Source organism: Natator depressus, chromosome 1, assembly GCF_965152275.1.
Source record: "Natator depressus isolate rNatDep1 chromosome 1, rNatDep2.hap1, whole genome shotgun sequence".
Lineage (NCBI taxonomy): Eukaryota > Metazoa > Chordata > Testudines > Cheloniidae > Natator > Natator depressus.
In genome coordinates, this window is record NC_134234.1 from 267,502,683 (window position 1) to 267,526,277 (window position 23,595).

General features: G+C 41.0%; 1 protein-coding gene across 2 annotated transcripts in view; it reads left to right on the forward strand.

Moving 5' to 3' along the window:
- The window catches only part of EEA1 (early endosome antigen 1), a 136,452-nt gene that overhangs the window by 67,768 nt on the left and 45,089 nt on the right, over nucleotides 1-23,595 (forward strand). For both annotated transcript variants that reach the window (XM_074941912.1, XM_074941913.1), the window contains 5 exons: nucleotides 4,139-4,477; nucleotides 15,318-15,467; nucleotides 18,099-18,218; nucleotides 18,480-18,683; nucleotides 21,024-21,224. In XM_074941912.1, coding sequence (XP_074798013.1) covers nucleotides 4,139-4,477; nucleotides 15,318-15,467; nucleotides 18,099-18,218; nucleotides 18,480-18,683; nucleotides 21,024-21,224 — 1,014 coding nt within the window. The remainder of the gene's footprint in view (nucleotides 1-4,138; nucleotides 4,478-15,317; nucleotides 15,468-18,098; nucleotides 18,219-18,479; nucleotides 18,684-21,023; nucleotides 21,225-23,595) is intronic.

The window sequence follows — 23,595 nt, forward strand, 5'->3', positions numbered from 1 at the left end:
CTGTGTCACAGTGACAGGTTTCAGAGTAACAGCCATGTTAGTCTGTATTCGCAAAAAGAAAACGAGTACTTGTGGCACCTTAGAGACTAACCAATTTATTTGAGCATAAGCTTTCTGAGCTACAGCTCACTTCATCGGATGCGTCCGATGAAGTGAGCTGTAGCTCACAAAAGCTTATGCTCAAATAAATTGGTTAGTCTCTAAGGTGCCACAAGTACTCGTTTTCTTTTTGTGTCATAATGAGCAGTGATGAATACATAAATGCAGGCCTTTACCTTTGGAGAAGAATCTGCTTCCTCTAATTTTTAAAGTAAACCAGTGAACTTTGAGAATAGTAGGAACTCGTGAGGAAGGACACACACATCTGGAATTAGGCCAAGTGGCTGCAACTCTATTAATCCCATAACAGGATAATTTATTGGGGGAAGGCAACAGGCACTGTATTTGTCACATGGCTTCTCCCCCTCTTTTCGAAGCTCAAATCCAAAGCATCACAGTTCCAGGGATCAAATTGCTTGTATAAAACCAAGGCCCCTTAGAGCCTGCATTACTCCCAAGGCCTATAACGGCCTATTGCCCAGAACAGCCTAATGCTCGAAAAACCAGTAAGCCTCTTAGGATGGCTCAGGCTTCCCTGCAGATCTAGCCCCTTATCCTAAGAAAGGTGTGTTGATGGGAAAAGGGCTTCATCTGAAACCTCCTGCCAGAGCCTTTCACTGCTGCCTCCCCACTGCCAGAGCTCTTCCTTGCTGCCTTCCGTTTGTGAGATCCTTTCCTACTGCCTCAGATTTTCCCTGCTGTGGGGAACAACTTCTGCCATTTCGAGGCACTGGTAAGCTACTGTGCTAAAAATAGCAGTGTAGACACAGGAGGCACTGCTTGGGCCCATAGAGAGCTGTGTAGAGTATATTCCCTAAGGTTCTGGCTGTCTTTATTCACCTTAGTATTGCCTCGCTAACTACACTGCTGTTTATACCCATGCTATGAGGCATACAGTATATGTATTCTACACGCTGCTTTAAGTTTAGACATAAGCTCAGGTGCCAGTGATAATACTTCAAATAAACATTAATTGTTAGCTGTTTTACTGTTCATCAATGCATGCAGGGAGTGAGAGGAAGTATCATATTAAGTAGAGGTACACAATCTCCTCTGAGTGACTGCTCATTTTGGCTAGGTGTTAGAATGTGTGGAGGGTTGAAGGGGAGCATATTTTGTTTCATTTTCCTGAAGGGGAACTGCGATTTCAGAAGTTTGGGAAATACTGCAGTAATGCAATTATAAATGCCACTTTATTAGACATAATATCTAATATCCTGAGACCAACGCAACAACAATCACACTGCACACGTTATGAAGTGCCTTTCCCAGTGTTAATTCAAAATTAAACTATGCCAGGGATCTCTCTTTCAAATTCTGTCATTCACCTTTAAGGTGCATGAAAATGTTCAGTGTCTCATTACATCTTTGAAGCACTTTTACATTGATGACTATTAAAGTACCTTCTAAGGGTTACAAAGGTATTGTGATAATCCACGTATGAAACTGCTGTAATGCTGTTATAAATATGCATATTAGAAATCAGGTTGTGAAAAAGGTGTTGTGCTGTTGCTCCTGTGCTGAACCTGTTTTTCTGCTGTTAAGAAGGCTAGCTGGACTTTTTGTTTTTCTAAAGGTTAAAACATACTAATTTGCACCATAAACTCAGGGTGAAATTCTGGTGCCATTGTAGTCAATTGGAGTTTTGCCACTGATTTCATTGGGGCCCGGATTTTACCTGTATAACCTTCAAAACAGATATTCTGTATGTATTGTTTATTATTATATATTGCATATATAATACATATTATAATATAATCATGTAACTAAAAATAGTTATTTTGTTTTTCTAGAAATGTTGTGGAAAATGTTATTGCCAGGCTACAGTTCACGTTCAAACTTCAGCCTGGAGCAAATTTTCTTGGCCAAGTTGTAAGCCTTAGAAAGTATATTTTATAATGGAAACTCTGAGAGAACTATAATTATATTCATTCTAATGTGAGCTGCTACTGCCGAGCCATTTGCCGGATTGCAACATAATTTAAAAACTGATGTACTGAAGAATAACTCTCCCCTCCCTCCGAACTTGTTAAAAAGCAAGTAAACTAGTATACAAAGACTTTTTGCCCTTTTAAATTTGATGAAATTTAACAGCTGTTAAACTCTGTATCCTCAAAATTTGTCTTGAATAGTGTTTTAATTTTCTGTTAAACTAACCAAAGCAAAATCAATTTGGGATTGGTGCTTAAATGCTATGGAGAAGTGTGCTTTAAAAATGCCCAACATAGCTAGAATTACAGTTCTTTCTGTGTCTTCTCTTGAACCTATATATTCCAGGAATTTCAGAACATAAACCACCATCTGACGCTTTCAGCACTACACTTGTGAGTGCTGGGATTTTTCAAGCTGCCAGCCAGCTGAATTCTTAGACATGTTTTGTTTAAAGAGGAGCTGAAAAACAGAGTATCCATTTAAACTGCGGGGAGAACACTGGTAGCTGAAAGATGCACACAGAGATGCTACGCTGGGACAGGAAGTTAAGAATTCAGTTATACCTATATGGGGATTTTAGGGAAACAATGAATTCCCTGAGCTGGAATTGTGCTATGTCACCCAGGAAGACAGCTGATAAATTTCAAAAAGTGCCATTGGCTATTTAAGGACAATGGTTAAGATCTTGGCTTTAGTTCTCTTTTTGAAAGATGGCACCTCCAGCAGGAAAATGACCTCTGTTGCCAAGGCACTGATCAATCCTGATTCAGAGGGAAGAGTGCCATGGATTTGAATTACTATCATTACTTAAATCACTGTATTCAGCAATTGAATAATTCCATCCAATTCCTGCCTAAACTTGGTTCTGCTTGGCTCATAAGACTTGACGATCCAAAATGCTAATTAAAACCAATGAAAAAAGATACCTCATATCCTCTGTAAATATTTTTCAAATTTCGTCTTAATCTGTGGATTCCAAAGTAAGGCATTGCTGCCTGCAAAATGAATTTTGCTACAGTATGGTGAGAAAAATTTGAGACTCCAGACCTCTTCTTCACTAAAAGGCCAGTCTAAATTTGTGGTATTCTCAAATTAAAAACAAATAACCCTCCTGAGCTGACTTGTGTACAGAGTTTTATTTTCCAACAGAAAAGTCTGACTCTAGGGAATTAGCTGGTGTGTGTTAGTAGAGCACTAACATGTTAAAACAGGCTAAATTCTGAATAATGTTATGAGTTTGGTGGTCTCATGCTAGTATCATTTTTTAATGTTGCACACTATACTCATTTTGGTAGTCTCTGTTCAAGAGAAGCTCATAATTTGAATATCTGGGGATGTTGCACTTCTCTTGAGATGTGATAGGGCAAAGTGAGGAAAGTTATTGAAAAAGTGAGGGCATGATGCCTTATACCAGTGGTTTTCAACCTGTGGTCCATGGACCCCTGGGGGTCCGCAGACCATGTCTAAGATTTCCAAAGGGATCCATACCTCCATTTGAATATTTTTAGGGGTCCACAAATGAAAAAAGGTTGACTACTGCCTTACACAGAATTACAGGTGAGGCAGTGACCCACAAATTTAAACGTACAGAGGAGTAAGTACATGAAAGGTACCTATGACATACAAATAATTTTTTGCTGTCACAGAGCAGTTTGCCAAACCACATGCATGAGCTTGCAGTAACAAAGAAGCTCAGTTGTTTCAGTAAAACAAACCAGTCTTCAAGATGTAGAAATAGTGGCAACTGAGTCAGCTACCAGAAGAAGAGGAAAAGGGCTTATGTAAGGTGTAAAGGAAAAGTGTTAGTTTCAGTCCAGAAACCAACTTTACTGAGTACAGTTTAAAATATATAGAGAGCAAGGGAGCCTGAAAATGGAAATTATAATTGTAATGGTATGCTATATGGATTCTGGCATTGACTGCTATAATATGAAATAGAAATTAAAATGTAGAATTATTGACAGACCTATTTCATGTCTCAACTCAGTTTTGGAGATTATTATTGTGAGAGACCTGTTCATTGTTCTGGATAAACTCTTATGAGGAATAACAGTTGATCAGATGTAAGCAGAATTGTGATTTAATTTCCATATAATTGCTGTTATAGAGTCTGACAGAAAAGCTGCTGAAGAAAGAACTTGATTACACCCAGTTAGAAGAAAGGCACTCTGAAGAATCAGTGAGTAAAAAAAACATGCAGGCAAGCCTTCACCAAAAGGACTTGGACCTGGAGCACCTTCGAGCAAGGCTATCTGCCGCTGAAGCCTCGTTGCAGAGGGTACAGACAGAACTGGGTGAGAAGGGGGAAGCAAGCCACAAACTTAAGGAAGAATTGTCAGAAATAGAGACAAAGTATCAGCATCTCAAGGCAGAGTTTAAACAGCTACAACAGCAGAGAGAGGAAAAAGAACAACATAGCCTTCAACTGCAGAGTGAGCTCAATCAGGTGCGGTTCCTTCAAAAACATTGTTTTCATTGATATTCTTCTTCTCGGTAGTACACTTTTCTCTATATATTTGTATACTTGTAATATAGAGCTTCTGTGTGTGTCTATAATATCTACATTTAAAATCTCTGGGAACTACAGTGCTGTGCATTTGTGTGTGTGTACACATTTGTTTATTGGAGGGGAAAAATGCAAACATGCTGCTAAATGTGTATTTCCTGGCTGTTATAAATGAAAAATAGATCTCAGGTGTCATGTTTTGGCACGTTAGAGATGTAAGCAAAGAACACAAAGAAAGACGAGGTAAAGGTAAAAGAGGGAGTACAGAAACTTACTCTGATCAGTACTGTCATATCTGAAACTAGTTATAGGGCCAGACACTCAGTTGGAACAAGTTGGCGTAGGGTTGTGCTCACTTACACCTGGTGAAGATCTGGTCCATAATTCATATTATTTTAGTTTTGTATCTCTAAGAATACTATGCTGTCTGTTTAAAATAATTAAATTTCTGCTCCATGTGAAAGGAACCTTTAATTCCTGTAACCTTGTAAATAGTTCTTTATAAGTGGCTTTCCATTTTTTAAGAATAATACTCATAGTAATCTAAATTAGACTTAGATGTTATTTCTTGTTTTCAGAGGGCTTGTTTGCATTGTGTCTTAATCCACATCAGCTGGAGTGTAAATTCTAATGCATGCTGCTGGGTCAGGAACTAACTGGCCCATGTGGACCCTGTTGGCGCACACAAAAAGTTCCTTAGTGCATGTTAATATAGTCCAGTTTCAAATAGCACTACATTAACATCCACTAAAGAACTTTTAGTGTGCACCTGCAGGGTCAACCCAGGTCAGTTAGTGTGCAACATGCTGGTGCAGGTTAGAATTTACACCCCAGCCGATGCAGACTAAGGCACTGACTGGACAAGCCCTGAGAGTCAGAGAAATCAGTAATTTCCAAATTCATCATGCCCTTACCCATGAATAGGGATCTTGAGGCATATCTGTGATATTCCTCTCCTGTTGGGGGTTCTTAGTTAACTGACCAATGCACTATGTTTGGTCATGTGTGTTGTCTGTTCCCCCCCCCCCCTTTCCCCCCCACATTTTTGTTGTTGTTCTGATCACATTCTTTTCCTGACTCTAGGTGTGGAGTATTGGCAAATGAAAATGCTACTTTGATTGTTGAGTTTTCTTGCCAGGTATGAAAGTGATCAAGCCTTCCTCATGTGTCTAAAAGTTTGCAAGGCTGTAAATAACAAGGAGCAAGTAATATTGTTTCTGCTGGCTCAGAGTAGAGTAAGTTTTAATGGGATGAAGTAGTACAAAAGAAAGTTTTGGTTGAATATGTGGAAAGTTTCCTAGTTGTAAAGCGTGTTAGACTATAGGATAGTATAGAAGAAGTAGTGGAAACCCCATCGTTTGATTCCTTTAAAAATGTACTAAGCAGTGAGTGTGATATAGAGAAGAACTCTGCATGACCCGAGGAACAACATAAAGTCCTAATAGTTTTTTTCAGTTTCTAATGTCTGGTTCTGTGTTTTGAGCCTTTATATTGGAATGCATATAGTGAACAGTCCCATAGTCCTTTTACATGCTAAATCCTATGGAGTATAATGAGAGTTACTTTCATAGAGCTGTGGGATTGACCGCTATTATTCAATGTTAGATAAAAGTTGACTTTGAGGTGTAGTTTTGTTTGATCTTTATTTTGTTCGGTGCCTCTGTGTGTGTAGTATGTGAGATCAGAGAGATGTTTGTGTTTCAAGAATCATGCTCAATCCTTGAATAAGGAATCTGTGGCTCATTCCAGCTTGGTTTACTTTACTTTTAGGCCTGTGCTTTTACAGCTTTCCCTTTTTCATAAAGTAATTTAAATAAGTATGTTGGCTTGATGCCCTCCCACAAGCCTGTAATAAATTACATCTCAACCTATGCATGCATACTTTCTACTGGAATCTCCTGTGGTTTGGCAGGAATCCAAGTTTAATAAAAAAAAAAAAAAAAAAGCTGATGATTGGAGATGTGATGAAGTTTGAAGTTTCATCCATATGCTCAGGAATCCTGATGGGTGACATTGCAGCCATCTTCCCAGACCCCAAAGAATGCAAGTTCCAAAAGCACAAGCAACTGGCAGAGTTCAGGTGGAAACTGGTTTCAGATGAAGAGGGTGTGCTCCAACTCAGTAGGGTTTGTGAAAGGATTTTTGGTTTGCCTAATAAATTTCTAGGAAAGGAAGTGTAGATGACACAAATCCCCCAGTGATAGCATCAAAATGGAATTCAGTCCAGCCAAGAAAACCTGCCTGAAGGGGGATCACTGGAGTTCCCAAGATTGTCTGTTTAGATCAGTGGGCCGCAAACTGCGGTGCACGCTCCTGTAGGGGGGCATGGAAGAAGGTTTGGGGGTGGATGTGTGGCGGAGAGGAAGCACCACCCAGCCCTGCTCTGCCCCCAGCTCCCTTCCTGGCTCCGGCCCTAACCTTGGCCACAACCCCAGCCACAGCTCTGGCACCAGCCCCAACTGCGGCCCTGCTCCTGGCCACGGCCCCTGGCTCCTGACCCCTGGCTCTGGCCCTGCTCCTGACTGCAGTTCTGCTCCTGGCCCCAACCATGGTTCCTGGCCATGGCCCTGCTCCCAGCCCCCCTCTGGCTCCTGACCATGGCTTCGGGGGGGCAGGGGTGGGTGCGTACCAGCCAAGTGGGGGAGGGCATCAGCAAAAAGGTTTTGGAACCACTGATTTGAACATGGTACAGGGAGGACTTCAGGGTGGATTGAGAGATTCTGAGTCTATTCATGATACAGTAACTGGTTACTCATAAAAAGAGAGACTTGTCTTAGTTTTTCCAGTTTCTTCTATAGTAGCTTTGTACAGTTCCCATATATTTCATACTGTGGTTCACTTAGCAGTCTTAGCTCATAGCTTTGAATATTGAAAATGGGTTGAAAGCTATCTTTTTATTTCCCTCTTACCTGTGATTGGAGATTATCATTGCAAGGGTGTAGCCTACTAGGGTATGTCTACACTGCAATTAACCACCTGGAGCTGGCTCATGCCAGCTGACTCGGGCTCGCAGGGCTCGGGCTAATGGGCTGTTTATCTGTGGTGTAGATGTTCGGGCTCAGGCAGCAGAGTGAGCTCTGGGACCCTATCACTTCGCGGGGTCCTAGAGCTGGAGCTCCAGCCCGAGCCCGAACGCCTACACTGCAATTAAACAGATACCAGTTAAGATTCAAAGTCACAGAATACTTTTTTTCAAGTGTGAGATTTTACCTCAGATGAAGCTTAGGTTGTTGGTGTGTTGAAAGCTTTAATATCCTGTCTGGTCCGAAAGTCAGCAGTGTTTCTTTTAAGTTAAAATGAAATTTAAAAAATGAGAAATAGTATTTTAAATATTGAATTTTTGAAAGGTATCTTTACGTGTATGCAATGTAATCATTTTCATACATGGAATATAGCACACATAGTTCATTAGGATTAATCATTTCTTTGGGGCGGAAGGAAAGTTTGTGGGTGATCTGTTTATGGCAGTGGTGAGCAACTGTGGCCCATCAGGGTAATTTGATTGCGGGCCGCGAGACATTCTGCTGATGTTGGCCGTCTGCAGGCACGGCCCCCCGCAGCTCCTAGTGGCCATGGTTCGCCATTCCCTGCCGCTTCCCACAGCTCCCATTGGCCGGGAATGGCGAACTGCGGCCACTGGGAGCTGTGGGGGGGCTGTGCCTGCAGACGATCAAAGTCACCAAAATGTCTCATGGCCCGCAATCAGATTATCCCATTGGGCCCCAGGTTGCCCACCACTGGTTTAGGGCTTTAGTTCCGTTGTTCCTAACATGTTGTTATGTGATATTGTTCATGATCACATAATGAATTGGCATTTGCTGTATGGCTAAACATGGTTTATATGGTAACGCACCTCACTCATTAGTGGAGGAAGCCCATGTGCCCTCTTATCAAAATTGTCTCAAACAGTTGTTCGGCCCAGATCCTGGAGAGTTCCATGTCCTTCTGCAAGGTACTGGACACCCTCAACTGACATTCTAGCCAGCAGTTGGAGATCTCAGAACATTAGAAGGTTGTCCCTTAGTTTTCAGCAGGAAATGCTCATCACTCGCAGACTTGCTGTCTTAAGTAATGTTAACACTTCTGATACAGTAGTTTTAAAAAGTATGGTTTCTCTATTTTGTTTCCATTTTGCTTGATAATGACTGGAAAAGGACTCTGACAGTGCAGTTGATGGTTTCACTTGTTTATGGAGAACCCCAAAGTGTGCATTACAGAGAATATAAAAACATAACTTGGTCCTGGCCCTGATCATGGAGCAGGTCCTCAAAGAATCAATCCTGAAGCACTTACATGAGAGGAAAGTGATCAGGAACAGTCAGCATGGGTTCACCAAGGGAAGGTCATGCCTGACTAATCTAATCGCCTTTTATGATGAGATTACTGGTTCTGTGGATGAAGGGAAAGCAGTGGATGTATTGTTTCTTGACTTTAGCAAAGCTTTTGACACGGTCTCCCACAGTATTCTTGTCAGCAAGTTAAGGAAGTATGGGCTGGATGAATGTACTATAAGGTGGGTAGAAAGCTGGCTAGATTGTCGGGCTCAACGGATAGTGATCAATGGCTCCATGTCTAGTTGGCAGCCGGTGTCAAGTGGTGTGCCCCAGGGGTCGGTCCTGGGGCCGGTTTTGTTCAATATCTTCATAAATGATCTGGAGGATGGTGTGGATTGCACTCTCAGCAAATTTGCGGATGATACTAAACTGGGAGGAGTGGTAGATACGCTGGAGGGGAGGGATAGGATACAGAAGGACCTAGACAAATTGGAGGATTGGGCCAAAAGAAATCTGATGAGGTTCAATAAGGATAAGTGCAGGGTCCTGCACTTAGGATGGAAGAATCCAATGCACCGCTACAGACTAGGGACCGAATGGCTAGGCAGCAGTTCTGCAGAAAAGGACCTAGGGGTGACAGTGGACGAGAAGCTGGATATGAGTCAACAGTGTGCCCTTGTTGCCAAGCAGGCCAATGGCATTTTGGGATGTATAAGTAGGGGCATAGCGAGCAGATCGAGGGACGTGATCGTTCCCCTCTATTCGACATTGGTGAGGCCTCATCTGGAGTACTGTGTCCAGTTTTGGGCCCCACACTACAAGAAGGATGTGGATAAATTGGAGAGAGTCCAGCGAAGGGCAACAAAAATGATTAGGGGTCTAGAGCACATGACTTATGAAGAGAGGCTGAGGGAGCTGGGATTGTTTAGTCTGCGGAAGAGAAGAATGAGGGGGGATTTGATAGCTGCTTTCAACTACCTGAAAGGGGGTTCCAAAGAGGATGGCTCTAGACTGTTCTCAATGGTAGCAGATGACAGAACGAGGAGTAATGGTCTCAAGTTGCAATGGGGGAGGTTTAGATTGGATATTAGGAAAAACTTTTTCACTAAGAGGGTGGTGAAACACTGGAATGCGTTACCTAGGGAGGTGGTAGAATCTCCTTCCTTAGAGGTTTTTAAGGTCAGGCTTGACAAAGCCCTGGCTGGGATGATTTAACTGGGAATTGGTCCTGCTTCGAGCAGGGGGTTGGACTAGATGACCTTCTGGGGTCCCTTCCAACCCTGATATTCTATGATTCTATGATCTTGTAATGACTTGGGTGGACCCGTGTGGTTGCATGCAGCTCGTTGCAGGATCAGGACTTAATTTTTTATGTGATGTGATGAGAGAGAGTAACAAACAGTTGAGAGATGGGGGGGGGGGGAAGGGTTTCAATAAAGAGATGATCCAGTTTGTCAGTTTTTGATATGTGCACATCTCTGTGGATTGGTTAAGTGTGTGTCTGTACAATATACTTTTATGAGGTGACATGGCAGAAGTGGGTTTCACTGAGTTATTTGAAAGAGGAGAGGCTGATAGTTTGGTTAGGCAAAGAGGGATTAGAGCAATGTTCAACACACGGATGTTTGCGTGTGGAAGGCTCTGAGACAGTAATTGAGGGGTGCGGAGTGGTGAGATGCAGCGGGAGAGGAGAGAAGAAAAATATAACCCTCTCTTTTCCTAAGAAGTGGTAGCTGCTAATAAATACTGTGTTTATCATGAAACTTTGAACGTGTTAGCCTGCTTATTTGTCATACCCTTTTAACTCCAGAAATATTTTTTTTTTATAAGTAAAATCAGTAACAACTATATTCTACTCGCTATGGTAATGACTTGGGTTATACAGCCCTGTTAGCTTAAAGTTCATCACGTGTCCACACGATGCCACACCATTCTCCAAAGAAGTCAATGATTTAAGAGCTCTTGGCCATGTACTCTGCCTCGTGCTTCTATAGATTAATTTTTTGTGGCGTTAAAGCAGAAAATAGGTATTGTGCTTAGCAGTATCTTACAGGAAAAAATAAAATGCATTTTGATCACATTTTGTATTAAAGGGACCTTTATAAAGGTTTCTAGTGTTTTTTAAATAAATGATTAATCAATTTATATAGCTTGTTAGAATCCAATAGATCAGTAAGTTGCATATAACCATGGCTTGTAACCATCTATAGTCCCTTCTTTTAACATAGAATCATAGGACTGGAAGGGACCTTGAGAGGTCATCTAGTCCAGTCCCCTGGACTCGTGGAAGGACAAAGTATTATCTAGACCAGTGCTACTCAAAGTGGTGGTCCGTGGACTGGTGCCGGTTCGCGAGCCATCAGCTGCCAGTCTGCGCGCACATTGGAAAAAAAAATTGCCGGTCCCCCACATCAGATAGCTAGAAAAGCACTGGTCTAGACCATTCCAGACAGGGGTTTGTCTAACGTGCTCTTAAAAATCCCCAATGCTGGAGATTCTACAACCTTCCTAGGCAATATATTCCAGTGCTTAACCACGCTGACAGTTAGGAATTTTTTTCCAATGTCCGACCTAAAGCTCCCGTTGCTTCTTGTCCTATCCTCAGACGTTAAGAAAAACAATTCTTCTCCCTCCTCCTTGTAACAACCTTTTACGTATTTGAAAACTGTTATCATGTCCCCTCTCAGTCTTCTCTTTTCCAGGCTAAACAAACCCAGTTTTTTCAATCTTCCCTCATAGGTCATGTTTTCTAGAACTTTAATCATTTTTGTCACTCTTTTCTGGACTGTCTCCAGTTTGTCCACATCCTTCCTGAAATGTAGTGCCCAGAACTGGACACAATACTCCGGTTGAGGCCTAATCAGCATGGAATAGAGTGGAAGAATTACTTCTCATGTGTTGCTTACAAAACTCCTGATAATACATCCCAGAATGATGTTCGCACTTTTTGCAACAGCTTTACACTATTGACTCATATTTAGCTTGTGGTCCACTATGACTCCAAGATCCTTTTCCGCAGTACTCCTTCCTAGGTAGTCCTTTCCCATTTTTTATGTGTGCAACTGATTGTTCCTTCCCCAATATTATTTAATCTTTTTATTGCTGACCTTGGCACAAAAAGCGGGAATGTGCTAATAAAGTTTGCGGATGACATGAAGCTGGGAGGTATTGCCAATACAGAGAAGGACCGGGATATCATACAGGAAGATCTGGATGACCTTGTAAACTGGAGTAATAGTAATAGGATGAAATTTAATAGTGAAAAGTGCAAGGTCATGCATTTAGGGATTAATAACAAGAATTTATGTTATAAAGTGGGGACTCATCAGTTGGAAGTAACAGAGGAGGAGAAGGACCTCGGAGTATTGGTTGATCACAGGATGACTATGAGCCGCCAATGTGATATGGCCGTGAAAAAAGCTAATGCGGTCTTGGGATGCATCAGGCGAGGTATTTCCAGTAGAGATAAGGAGGTTTTAGTACCGTTATACAAGGCACTGGTGAGAACTCATCTGGAATACTGTGTGCAGTTCTGGTCTCCCATGTTTAAGAAAGATGAATTCAAACTGGAACAGGCACAGAGAAGGGCTACGAGGATGATTCGAGGAATGTCTTATGAAAAGGAGACTCAAGGAGCTTGGCTTGTTTAGCCTAACCAAAAGAAGGCTGAGGGGAGATATGATTGCTCTCTATAAATATATCAGAGGGATAAATACCACGGAGGGAGAGGAATTATTTAAGCTCAGTACCAATGTGGACACAAGAACAAATGGATATAAACTGGCCATCAGGAAGTTTAGACTTGAAATTAGACGAAGGTTTCTAACCATCAGAGGAGTGAAGTTCTGGAACAGCCTTCCAAGGGAAGCAATGGGGGCAAAGATATATCTGGCTTCAAGACTAAGCTTGATAAGTTTATGGAAGGGATGATATGATGGGATAGCCTAATTTTGGCAATTAATTGATCTTCAACTATTAGTGGTAAATATGTCCAGTGGCCTATGATGGGATGTTAGATGGGGTGGGATCTGAGTTACTACAGAGAATTCTTTCCTGGGTGTCTGGCTGGTGAGTCTTGCCCACATGCTTAGGATTTAGCTGATTGCCATATTTGGGGTCGGGAAGGAATTTTCCTCCAGGGCAGATTGGCGGAGGCCCTGGGGGTTTTTCGCCTTCCTCTGCAGCATGAGGCACGGGTCACTTGCTGGAGGATTCTCTGCACCTTGAAGTCTTTAAACCACTATTTGAGGACTTCAGTAGCTCAGACGTAGGTTAGGGGTTTATTACAGGAGTGGGTGGGTGAGATTTTGTGGGCTGCGTTGTGCAGGAGGTCAGACTAGACGATCATAATGGTCCCTTCTGACCTTAACGTCTATGAATCTATTAATCTAAATGGAGTACTTTGCATTTGTCCGTATTGGATATCATCCTATTTACTTCAGACCATTTCTCCAGTTTGTCGAGATCATTTTGAATTTTAATCCTATCCTCCAAAGCACTTGCAATCCCTCCCAGCTTGATATCATCTGCAAGCTTTATAAATGTACTCTCTATGCCATTATCTAAATCATTGATGAAGATATTGAACAGAACCGACCCAGAACTGATCCCTGTGGGACCCCACTCGTTATGCCCTTCCAGGATGACTGTGAACCATTGATAACTACTCTTTGGTAATGCTTTTCCAACCAGTTTTGTACCCACCTTATAGTAGCTCCATCCAGGTTGCATTTCTCTAGTTTTTTTTTATGAGAATGTCATGCGAGACAGTATCAAAAGTTTTACTGAAGTCAAGATATACCACGTCTACAGCTTCCCCCCATCCACCAAGCATGTTACCCTGTCAAAGAAAGCTATCAGGTTGGTTTGACATGGGTTTTTTTTTACTGTCACTTATCACCTTATTATCTCTAGATGTTTCCAAACTGATAGCTTAATTATTTTCTCCATTATCTTTCCAGGTACAGAAGTTAAGCTGACTGGTCTGTAATTCCCTGGGTTGTCCTTATTTCCCTTTTTATAGATTTTTTAAAATAGATTATATATTTATAACCATCTACAACACATGCTACTACTTATGTCTCCAACAGGCTTATAAAACCTACTAATTATTTATTGACCCTTTATACATTGTTTATAGACATATGTGTTACAGAAAGTGTGAACTTTATTTCTGTAACATGTAAAATGTTGTTATGCTTCTGCTGATCTTTTTTTTTTTCTGGAGCTTTCTTCCTACCTTTGGTATTTTCTCCCGGCTTCAGGGTACAAATGACATCCAGTGGTTAAGCTGTTGTTGCAAACTTTCCCAAGTTTACTCAACTCTTGTGCATATTTTTTAGAAGGAAATTACATTAACAATTTACCACAACTTCTTGCCTCCAATCACTCACACAGATTACTAGTGTTACTATGTCACAATTTTTAATTTACAGTGGTTAATAGTGTGGACTTACAAAAGAGAAATAACTTAGCTTCAGATATTTTTATCTGTAAGTGCTCCAGTTAGGTGGAAGTAGTTTTTCTACACTAAGGTCTCACCCATTCAATGTTTTGCATTGAAATACTTCTGTCTTACTCTGTACTTACCTGTTGCTCCTTCTGAATCCACAAAATGGAAGCTCACATGTATATGTCGGTTGGGATTCAGTAGTGTGTAGGACTGGGCAGGAGGTAACCAAAAGCCTAAAATAACAGCTAGAGGTTTCAGAGAGAAGAAAAATTTGTTTGAATGGATGCCTGTTTATAGCAAATAACTGTAAAAGAAACCCGTCAGCTCCTTTAGCTGATGATAGAGTCCTTGCTTTGTACTCGCTGGGGAAGTTTCCCATACATCAGCCGATCCAAGAGAGTGGGTTACAGCTCCTATGGGAGGAGTTGGGGAGTAAGCTACAAAAGGGCATGTGACCACAGAATACTCCTAAAGATCTAGGACATCTTATAGGGAGAGTCCATACATCAGCCTCCCTGTAGTGGAGGAATGCCAGGCACTTGTGATGAGCCGAAAACACAAGTCCCACTGGCCCAGATAATGCAGAACACTGTGGTACTGGAACCGGCGTAGCCAGTAAAAACTTAGAGCATGGGCCATTGGAGAGCATGGGCATGCTGATTTACTTTGAACTCTGTATAAGGTGTTGATTCAGCCATCGCTATTTTACATGATAAATATTGTATGCATTTGGTGGGGGATGGAATTTAATCCTGGCTTTGCTCTGTGTAAGGCCACATAGCTCATATAAAGGGCCTTTTATAAAGCGGTGAGGATGCTTCTCCATAGACTCACTTCCCACCTTTTGAAAGTACCACCCCCTTTGAGCCTATGCTCCTGCACGTGCACTTGGCTGGTATGATTTAGCTCAGGTTTATGAGAATAATTCCCAAGATGTTCTGGTTGTACCATTCTTGTGTGATGAAAAGCATGATGAAAATTACTATATTATGTGGATAATGGGTCTGAAGTACAGTGTAGTGGCTGGAAAACTGAGACCAGTATTTTCTTCCAGTTGCACAGTAAACTTCTGGAGACAGAACGCCAGCTAGGGGAAGCACATGGTCGACTTAAAGAACAGAGACAACTCTCTAGTGAAAAACTGATGGACAAGGAACAGCAGGTGGCTGATCTGCAGTTAAAACTTTCTCGTGCTGAAGAACAGGTAGGAGTGATACACATGATCAGATTTCACCTTTGTTGTAGTGGTGTTTTGTGTATTCTACTTGCAACATCCTTCTCATGTTGGTGTTTACATAGTTTGTGTCCAAATAGTCTATATGATGGTTACTTTTTTGTTTTTAGAAGGCTAAAGAATTATTTCCTTGCCTAGAGCCTAAATGTGCGAGGTGCTTTACAGATAAATAAAGGATATGGCCCTTGCACTTGAGGACTTTGAGGCTAAGGGTCTGAGCATGCAAAAAGATCTACATGCACAGAAACTTATGCTGTGCTGTTATAAATATAAAGGGAAGGGTAAACACCTTTAAATCCCTCCTAGCCAGAGGAAAAGCCCTTTCACCATGTCAAGGTTCCTTCCCCACTCTGAACTCTAGGGTACAGATGTGGGGACCTGCATGAAAGCCCCCCTAAGCTTATTCTTACCAGCTTAGGTTAAACGCTGCCACCACCAAAGTGTTACACAAAGAACAGGGAAGTGCCCACTTGGAAACATCTCCCTCCCAAAATATCCCCCCAAGCACTACATCCCCTTTCCTGGGGAAGGCTTGATAAAAATCCTCACCAATTTGCATAGGTGAACACAGACCCAAATCCTTGGACCTTAAGAACAATGAAAAAGCAATCAGGTTCTTAAAAGAGAATTTTAATTAAAGAAAAAGTAAAAGAATCACCTCTGTAAAATCAGGATGGTAAATACCTTACAGGGTAATCAGATTCAAAACATAGAGAATCCCTCTAGGCAAAACCTTAAGACACAAAACAGAAATATACATCCCATTCAGCACAACTTATTTTATCAGCCATTTAAACAAAACAGAATCTAACGCATATCTAACTAGATTGCTTATTAACTCTCTACAGGAGTTCTGACCTGCATTCCTGTTCTGGTCCCGGCAAAAGCATCACACAGACAGAGAGAACCTTTGTTTCTCCCCCCTCCAGCTTTGAAAGTATCTTGTCTCCTCATTGGTCAGACACGTGCATAGCAGAGTTTTGTGTGTGCATATCTTTTTATGAGATCAGGGTCCAACTGATGATGTAATAGTGATTATAGTGAATAATGTGTTGGGGGGAATTGGTGTCAGAAAACTAATTTTACTACTCTATTAATAGGTCAAGTTTTTTGCAATAGGGTACTTAGGGTATGTTTACACTACCCGCCGGATTGGCGGGTAGTGATCGATCCCCGATCGCTCTGCCATCGACTCCTGTACTCCATCGCAGCGAGAGGTGGAAGTGGAGTTGACGGGGGAGTGGTGGCAGTCGACCCTGCGCCGTGAGGACGTGAGGTAAGTCGACCTAAGAGACATTGACTTAAGCTATGCTATTCTCGTAGCTGAAGTTGCATATCTTAGGTTGATCCCCTCCCCTACTGTAGACCAGGTCTTCGTAACAAATATTTGTTATTGACCTGTTTATATTAGCTATATGTAGATGTGCCAAACCTCTAAGAGTGGTACGTTTTCAAAGTTTTACACTGTGGTTTAGCAGACACCTCTAAACTGCAGTGTAAAACTTTGAAAATTTACCACTCTTAGGCCTGGTCTACACTGGGGGGGGGGGGGGGGGGGAGAATCGATCTAAGATACTCAACTTCAGCTATGAGAATAGCATAGCTGAAGTCAATGTATCTTAGATCGATTTAGAATCACTTTGCATCCTCGCGGCGCGGGATCGACGGCCGCCACTCCCCTGTCGACTCCGCTTCTGCCTCTCACTGTATTGGAGTTCTGGAGTCGATGGCAGAGCGATTGGGGATCAATTTATCACGTCTACATTAGATGCGATAAATCGATCCCCGATAGAGCGATCACTACCCGCCGATCCGGTGGGTAGTGTAGACATGGCCTTTGACTTTAATGAGTCATACAGCTAACACTGTGCAGTGCTTTGCATGTTGGCTCCAGAAAGTCTGTTAAGGTAAATAGACCATAAGGGCAAATGTATACTTAAAATGCTGCATCGGCACAACTGCACTGATGCAGCTGCTCTGCTGCAGTGCTTTAATGAAGACGCTCTATCCTGATGGGAAAGAGCTGTCCCGTCGGCATAGTTAATCCACCTCCCTTAGAGGCAGTAGCTATGCTGATGGGAGAAGGTCTCCCACCAACATAGTGCTGTCTAAACCGGAGATTAGGTCTGTGTAACTACATCGCTCAGGGGTGTGGATTTTTCACACCTCTGAGCGACGTAGTTATAACAGTGCAAGTCTGTAGTGTGGACCAGACCTAAGTTGCTACTAAAACTGCTAATGATAATTAGCACTTAGTATACTTTATGAATATAAATTTCTTCAACTCTACCTTATCCATGAGAAAAAAGACTAAATCTCCTTTAACAGCTTGGTGTTAAGATGTAAAATAATGCCTGTCTGACACATGAGGTAATTTTTGTTATTTAGAATTTGCCTACTGTCAGTGTTGAGAAGTACTTCAGTGCTGTGTTCGTACTTTGCTGTAGAACTGGTATGACAAATTACTACTTTTACATCTGTTTGGAATGTTAAACTGTTTAGTGTACAGTCTTTCAGTATTAGAGTAAATGATAAATGTTATTGAACTACTGAATTGTGCTTGTCAGTTTTCAGTCAACAGTCCGTGACTGTTTTTTTAAGCTAAAGGAAAAAGCAGCAAATTGCACTGAATTACAGCATCAGTTAGATAAAGCAAAACAGCAGCATCAGGAGCAACAGACTCTTCAGCAAAGCACTACAGCAAAACTCCGAGAAGCCCAGGTAAAAAAAACAACGCACATTCTTTTCAAACTAGTGTATTGCAGCAGTTAATATTGCTGGTGCATTGCAACATGTAAACAAGCGGCACAATTTCCTAATGTATACCATTTTCTTCTTTTAATTAAATAACATTGAAGGAATTTATAATTTCAAAATCGAATATATAGTAAGTATTTGTGAAATTTGATATCTAACATTTCATGTATCAGGAATAACTTTTAAGGTCCCTATACTTAAAGAAACTATTTAATGCATTTTTAGAATGATTTGGAACAAGTACTGCGTCAGATTGGAGATAAGGACCAAAAAATTCAAAACCTTGAGGCCTTGCTACAAAAGAGTAGAGAGAACATCACCCTGTTAGAAAAAGAAAGAGAGGACTTGTATGCGAAAATTCAAGCAGGGGAAGGAGAAACTGCAGTTCTTAACCAGCTGCAAGAGAAAAATCATACTTTGCAAGAGCAGGTAAGAAATGCAAAAATCTCCAATACTCTTAAGAAAGTTTGTGTAAGAAGAGTCTCCTTTGTTTCCATCTCCCAGTCTGCAGCTTCAGCCTCCACTGTACTTCGCCCTTTTTTGGATACTGTATTGCTTTAGCATCTCTTTATAAAATTCACAAGATTTCTGTGATTTTCCCCCCTCCACCCCCCCTTCTTGTTCTGATAGCAATACATTTTGGTGCTTCACATCCAGGTGTACGAGTTGTACACTTGGATATGAAGGATGGTGTGTATACATACAATCAAAATGATTTATTATTAGTTTTTCTTACCTTTGTGGAAATCTAATTGATAACATATTTGAACAAGAAAACACATAACATACACTGAATATGATTTAATGAAAAGTTCTTTGAAGTGGAAATTACAATCACAGTGTAGCATCTGAAAGGTACATTATTAGATATTTTAAAGGTATTTTAAAGTAATTTTAGCTGCATAATCTTTTAAAATATATATGTGTATTTATATACACACATATATTTTTTAAAAAGCTATGCTGGAATTACTACTACTTGTGCATACAATTTTTACTTCATATTTTTGCAAAAGGTAATATGATTGTATGTTAGTGACTCTTTTTGTACTAGAGGAATTTTTTTAGTATACTGTTTAAAATACCAATATGGTAATATTGTTGCACACTTACTAACAAAGGTTATTAGAACACCGTTTTCTCCTTTCCCAGCATATGTGCAACATATTAGTAGTAATTAGAGCTGAATGTGAGTTCTCTGGCATATAGTCCTTAGTGTATGCTACTGGTACAAATAAGATAGAAATGTACTAGTTCCCAATACCAGCTGTTACCTGTTTGTAATGGAAGGAACACCTGTGTCTTTTATGAGCTACTTGAAAAATATTTTGGTAGCAAACACATGTCAATTTTTTGTGAGTAATTAATGGATGTTTTTTGCTATACTTGCTGTAATGTTATAATAAAACATACACAATATATAGAATACTAATATGAATTAAATGGAGTTCGGTTCATGTTTACTGCAGACATAGAGCTTTGAAATGGGCAAAGATTAAATTGATAGGGATATATTGTTTTCTGGATGGCCACATGTAACTCACGTTAGTGTTAATGGTCATGTGGATATACCCTTATCCTGAAGAGTTTATAATCCAAGGTACTGATCATATGAACATTTATACACATGTCAGCAGGACTACTCATGTTGTGTAAAGAAAAGCATGAGCATAAGTGTTTGCAGGGTCAGGCCTTAAGAAGACAGGTGAAACATGAAGGGTGGAGGGAGAGGGATACAATCAAATGTATATAATTTTCTATTAAGGGATTTACTTCTAAATTCTTGGCAAATACATTCTATATTCAAGGAGCAAGTGCTGTATGTTGCATTTTTCATACTGTTTCTCCCAGCTGATAACCTTAAGTGTCAAGCTAAAACCTCATTCAAATTGATGCTTAAACATGCAAAATAAAGCCCAATAGCATCTGCCCAGAATCTAGCACCATGTGGGTGGAGGGTTTTACTGAGTATTGTGACCAGGAATGTGTGGGAGGAAGTAAGGGTGGGAGCACACAGAAATGGAGAGCAGACAAGAACAGAGAGAAGGAGAGGCAAGAAAGCCAAGCAGGAGCCTGTGACCATGAAAAAAGCTAGAGAGCTTTCAGATTGTTGTTGGCTAAAGAGGTTTGTGGGCTGTAAGCTTAGAAACTGCTCTTTTGTTCTTGGTTCCCTCTGTATTCAGAGGCCCATCACTTTGAACATTCCTTCCAATAAACAGGACCGCAGCAAATAAAATACCATCAAATTCTACTTCCAGCTGGAACCTCCCCAGGGCCCCAAACTATGACTATCCACTTAAGTGGAAAAGGGGCAATAATACATAACCAAAGGGTTGAGTCCAGGCCTTCAGTGCAAAGCTCAACTCAGCCTAACTATTGAACCACAACTGGTGCCTCCATGATGTGTTTATATTATTTTTCTTATAAATAAAGTAAGACTCAACCATTCTCATCTATCTCTAAACCTAGCTAACACTAACTGGGCACACACAAAAGGATGCACACTCACAGTGTTATATGAGAGTGATCATGCTTGCTGCCTTTGAATATCTTGTCAAAATAGTTATGCTTTTAAAAGTTGGGGTGACTCATGTATTGCACACAAAAAATAATGCACTGTTGTTGTCCAGAAAGAGAAACTTTGTAGAATTAATAAGTGGTGAAGTTGATCAGTATTGGGGCTTCGTAACCAAGACAACATCTTTTGAATTTTAGGGTGTTTTTAATTTTGCCCTTGGACTTTTAATTGGCAGCTTATTTATATTGTAGGTAACTCAGCTAACAGAAAAGCTGAAGAATCAGTCGGAAAGCCATAAACAAGCCCAAGAGAATTTGCATGAGCAGGTGCAAGAGCAGAAGGCGCATCTGAGAGCTGCTCAAGACCGTGTGCTCTCCCTAGAAACAAGCATTGGTGAACTAAATAGTCAGCTAAATGAAAGCAAAGAGAAAGTATCCCAGCTTGATTTACAGGTAATTTGCCTTTGTACTGTATGCTAATGAAAAAAATCCATCTGCTTTTCATTGTTGCATATACAAGGCTAGTAGGCTAAGTTTCTACTAAAGTTTGCTTGTTTTGTGAGCAAAAAATGGCCAAATAAAGTGCAATAAGCAAGATACAATCCAGCAAGACATCAGCCGTTCTAAGATATAAGGATTGCAGCCAAAAAACAACACACCGAAAAGAACACAACCACCACCAAAGAGTCGAGGTAGGAGAAGTTATGTCTCCTTAAAAGCCTCAGACTTGCTGTGTGCATCAAGGCTAAGAAGCCTGTCTGAAAACTGTTTTAATGGTTCTACACTCCACATGCCAGGGTGAGCATCTGTCAAAGCAGGGTCATGAAGAACCTGACACTACCCAGAATTTTAGTAGATTACTGATTTTTGAAGTGGTTTTATATTTTACTGGGTTTTGGGTTTTTTGTCTAACGCAGTCAAGCAAAAGTTCCAACGGGGACTTAATCACAATTGAGAGAGACTGAGGGCTTGTCTACACTTAAAATGCTGCAGCAGTGCTGCCATAGTACTTCAGTAAAGACACTACCTATGCTGTCCCATTGGCACAGGTACTCCACCTCCTTTAGAGGTGGTATTCTCCCGTCAGCCTAGTGCTGTCCACACCAGGGTTTGGTTGGTTTAACTGCATCGCTCAGGGGTGTGGATTTTTCACACCCCTGAATGTGACATAGTTAGACTGACCTAATTTCCTAGCATAGATCAGGCCTGAGTGCTTTGAAGCCTACTACAAGGAGGCTCATATTCAGGTCCCAGAAGGAATAAGGTACATTTGACCAGAGGTTTCGCAGATAGTCTAAGACTTGTCTTGATAAAGTGTCCATTTCTGAAATGTGGGAAGTGGCTACTACTGGTATTTGGGATATGGTTCATAATGATCATTATTACTGCTCAGCCCTTCTGTTAGTTCCAGATGTATGTAGATCACTGATTTCCATAGGGGTGGGAATCCATGAAAACTGTTTAGGCTTTGATGTTGCTCCCATTAAATCAAATGGGAGTTTTGCCATTGCTTTGAGTAAGAGCAGGATGGAACCTTTAATCAGGGAAAAAAAATAGCTAACTTACCAGTAGCTGGAGATCTCTGAAAATTGACGTACAGATCCACGCTGACACACCCTTCATGTCTGCCATTCAGATTCTATTTATGACTGGAGAATTGCTAACATAGTTCCTATTTTTAAGAAAGGAAAAAAAAAGTGATCCGGGTAACTAGAGGCCTGTTAGTTTGACATCTGTAGTATGCAAGGTCTTGGAAAAATTTTTGAAGGAGAAAGTAATTAAGGACATTGAGGTCAATGGTAATTGGGACATAATACAACATGGTTTTACAAAAGGTAGCTCGTGTCAAACCAACCTGATCTCCTTCTTTGAGAAGGTAACAGATTTTTTAGACAAAGGAAACGGAGTGGATCTAATTTACCGTGATTTCAGTAAGACATTTGATACGGTTCCACATGGGGAATTATTAGCTAAATTGGAAAAGATGGGGATCAATATGAAAATTGAAAAGTGGATAAGGAACTGGTTAAAGGGGAGACTACAACGGGTCACACTGAATGGTGAACTCTCAGGCTGCAAGGAGGTTACTAGTGGAGTTCCTCAGGGATCGGTTTTGGGACCAATCTTATTTAATCTTTTTATTACTGACCTTGGCACAAAAAGCGGGAATGTGCTAATAAAGTTTGCGGATGACATGAAGCTGGGAGGTGATGCGAATACAGAGAAGGACCGGGATATCATACAGGAAGATCTGGATGACCTTGTAAACTGGAGTAATAGTAATAGGATGAAATTTAATAGTGAAAAGTGCAAGGTCATGCATTTAGGGATTAATAACAAGAATTTATGTTATAAAGTGGGGACTCATCAGTTGGAAGTAACAGAGGAGGAGAAGGACCTCGGAGTATTGGTTGATCACAGGATGACTATGAGCCGCCAATGTGATATGGCCGTGAAAAAAGCTAATGCGGTCTTGGGATGCATCAGGCGAGGTATTTCCAGTAGAGATAAGGAGGTTTTAGTACCGTTATACAAGGCACTGGTGAGAACTCATCTGGAATACTGTGTGCAGTTCTGGTCTCCCATGTTTAAGAAAGATGAATTCAAACTGGAACAGGCACAGAGAAGGGCTACGAGGATGATTCGAGGAATGTCTTATGAAAAGGAGACTCAAGGAGCTTGGCTTGTTTAGCCTAACCAAAAGAAGGCTGAGGGGAGATATGATTGCTCTCTATAAATATATCAGAGGGATAAATACCACGGAGGGAGAGGAATTATTTAAGCTCAGTACCAATGTGGACACAAGAACAAATGGATATAAACT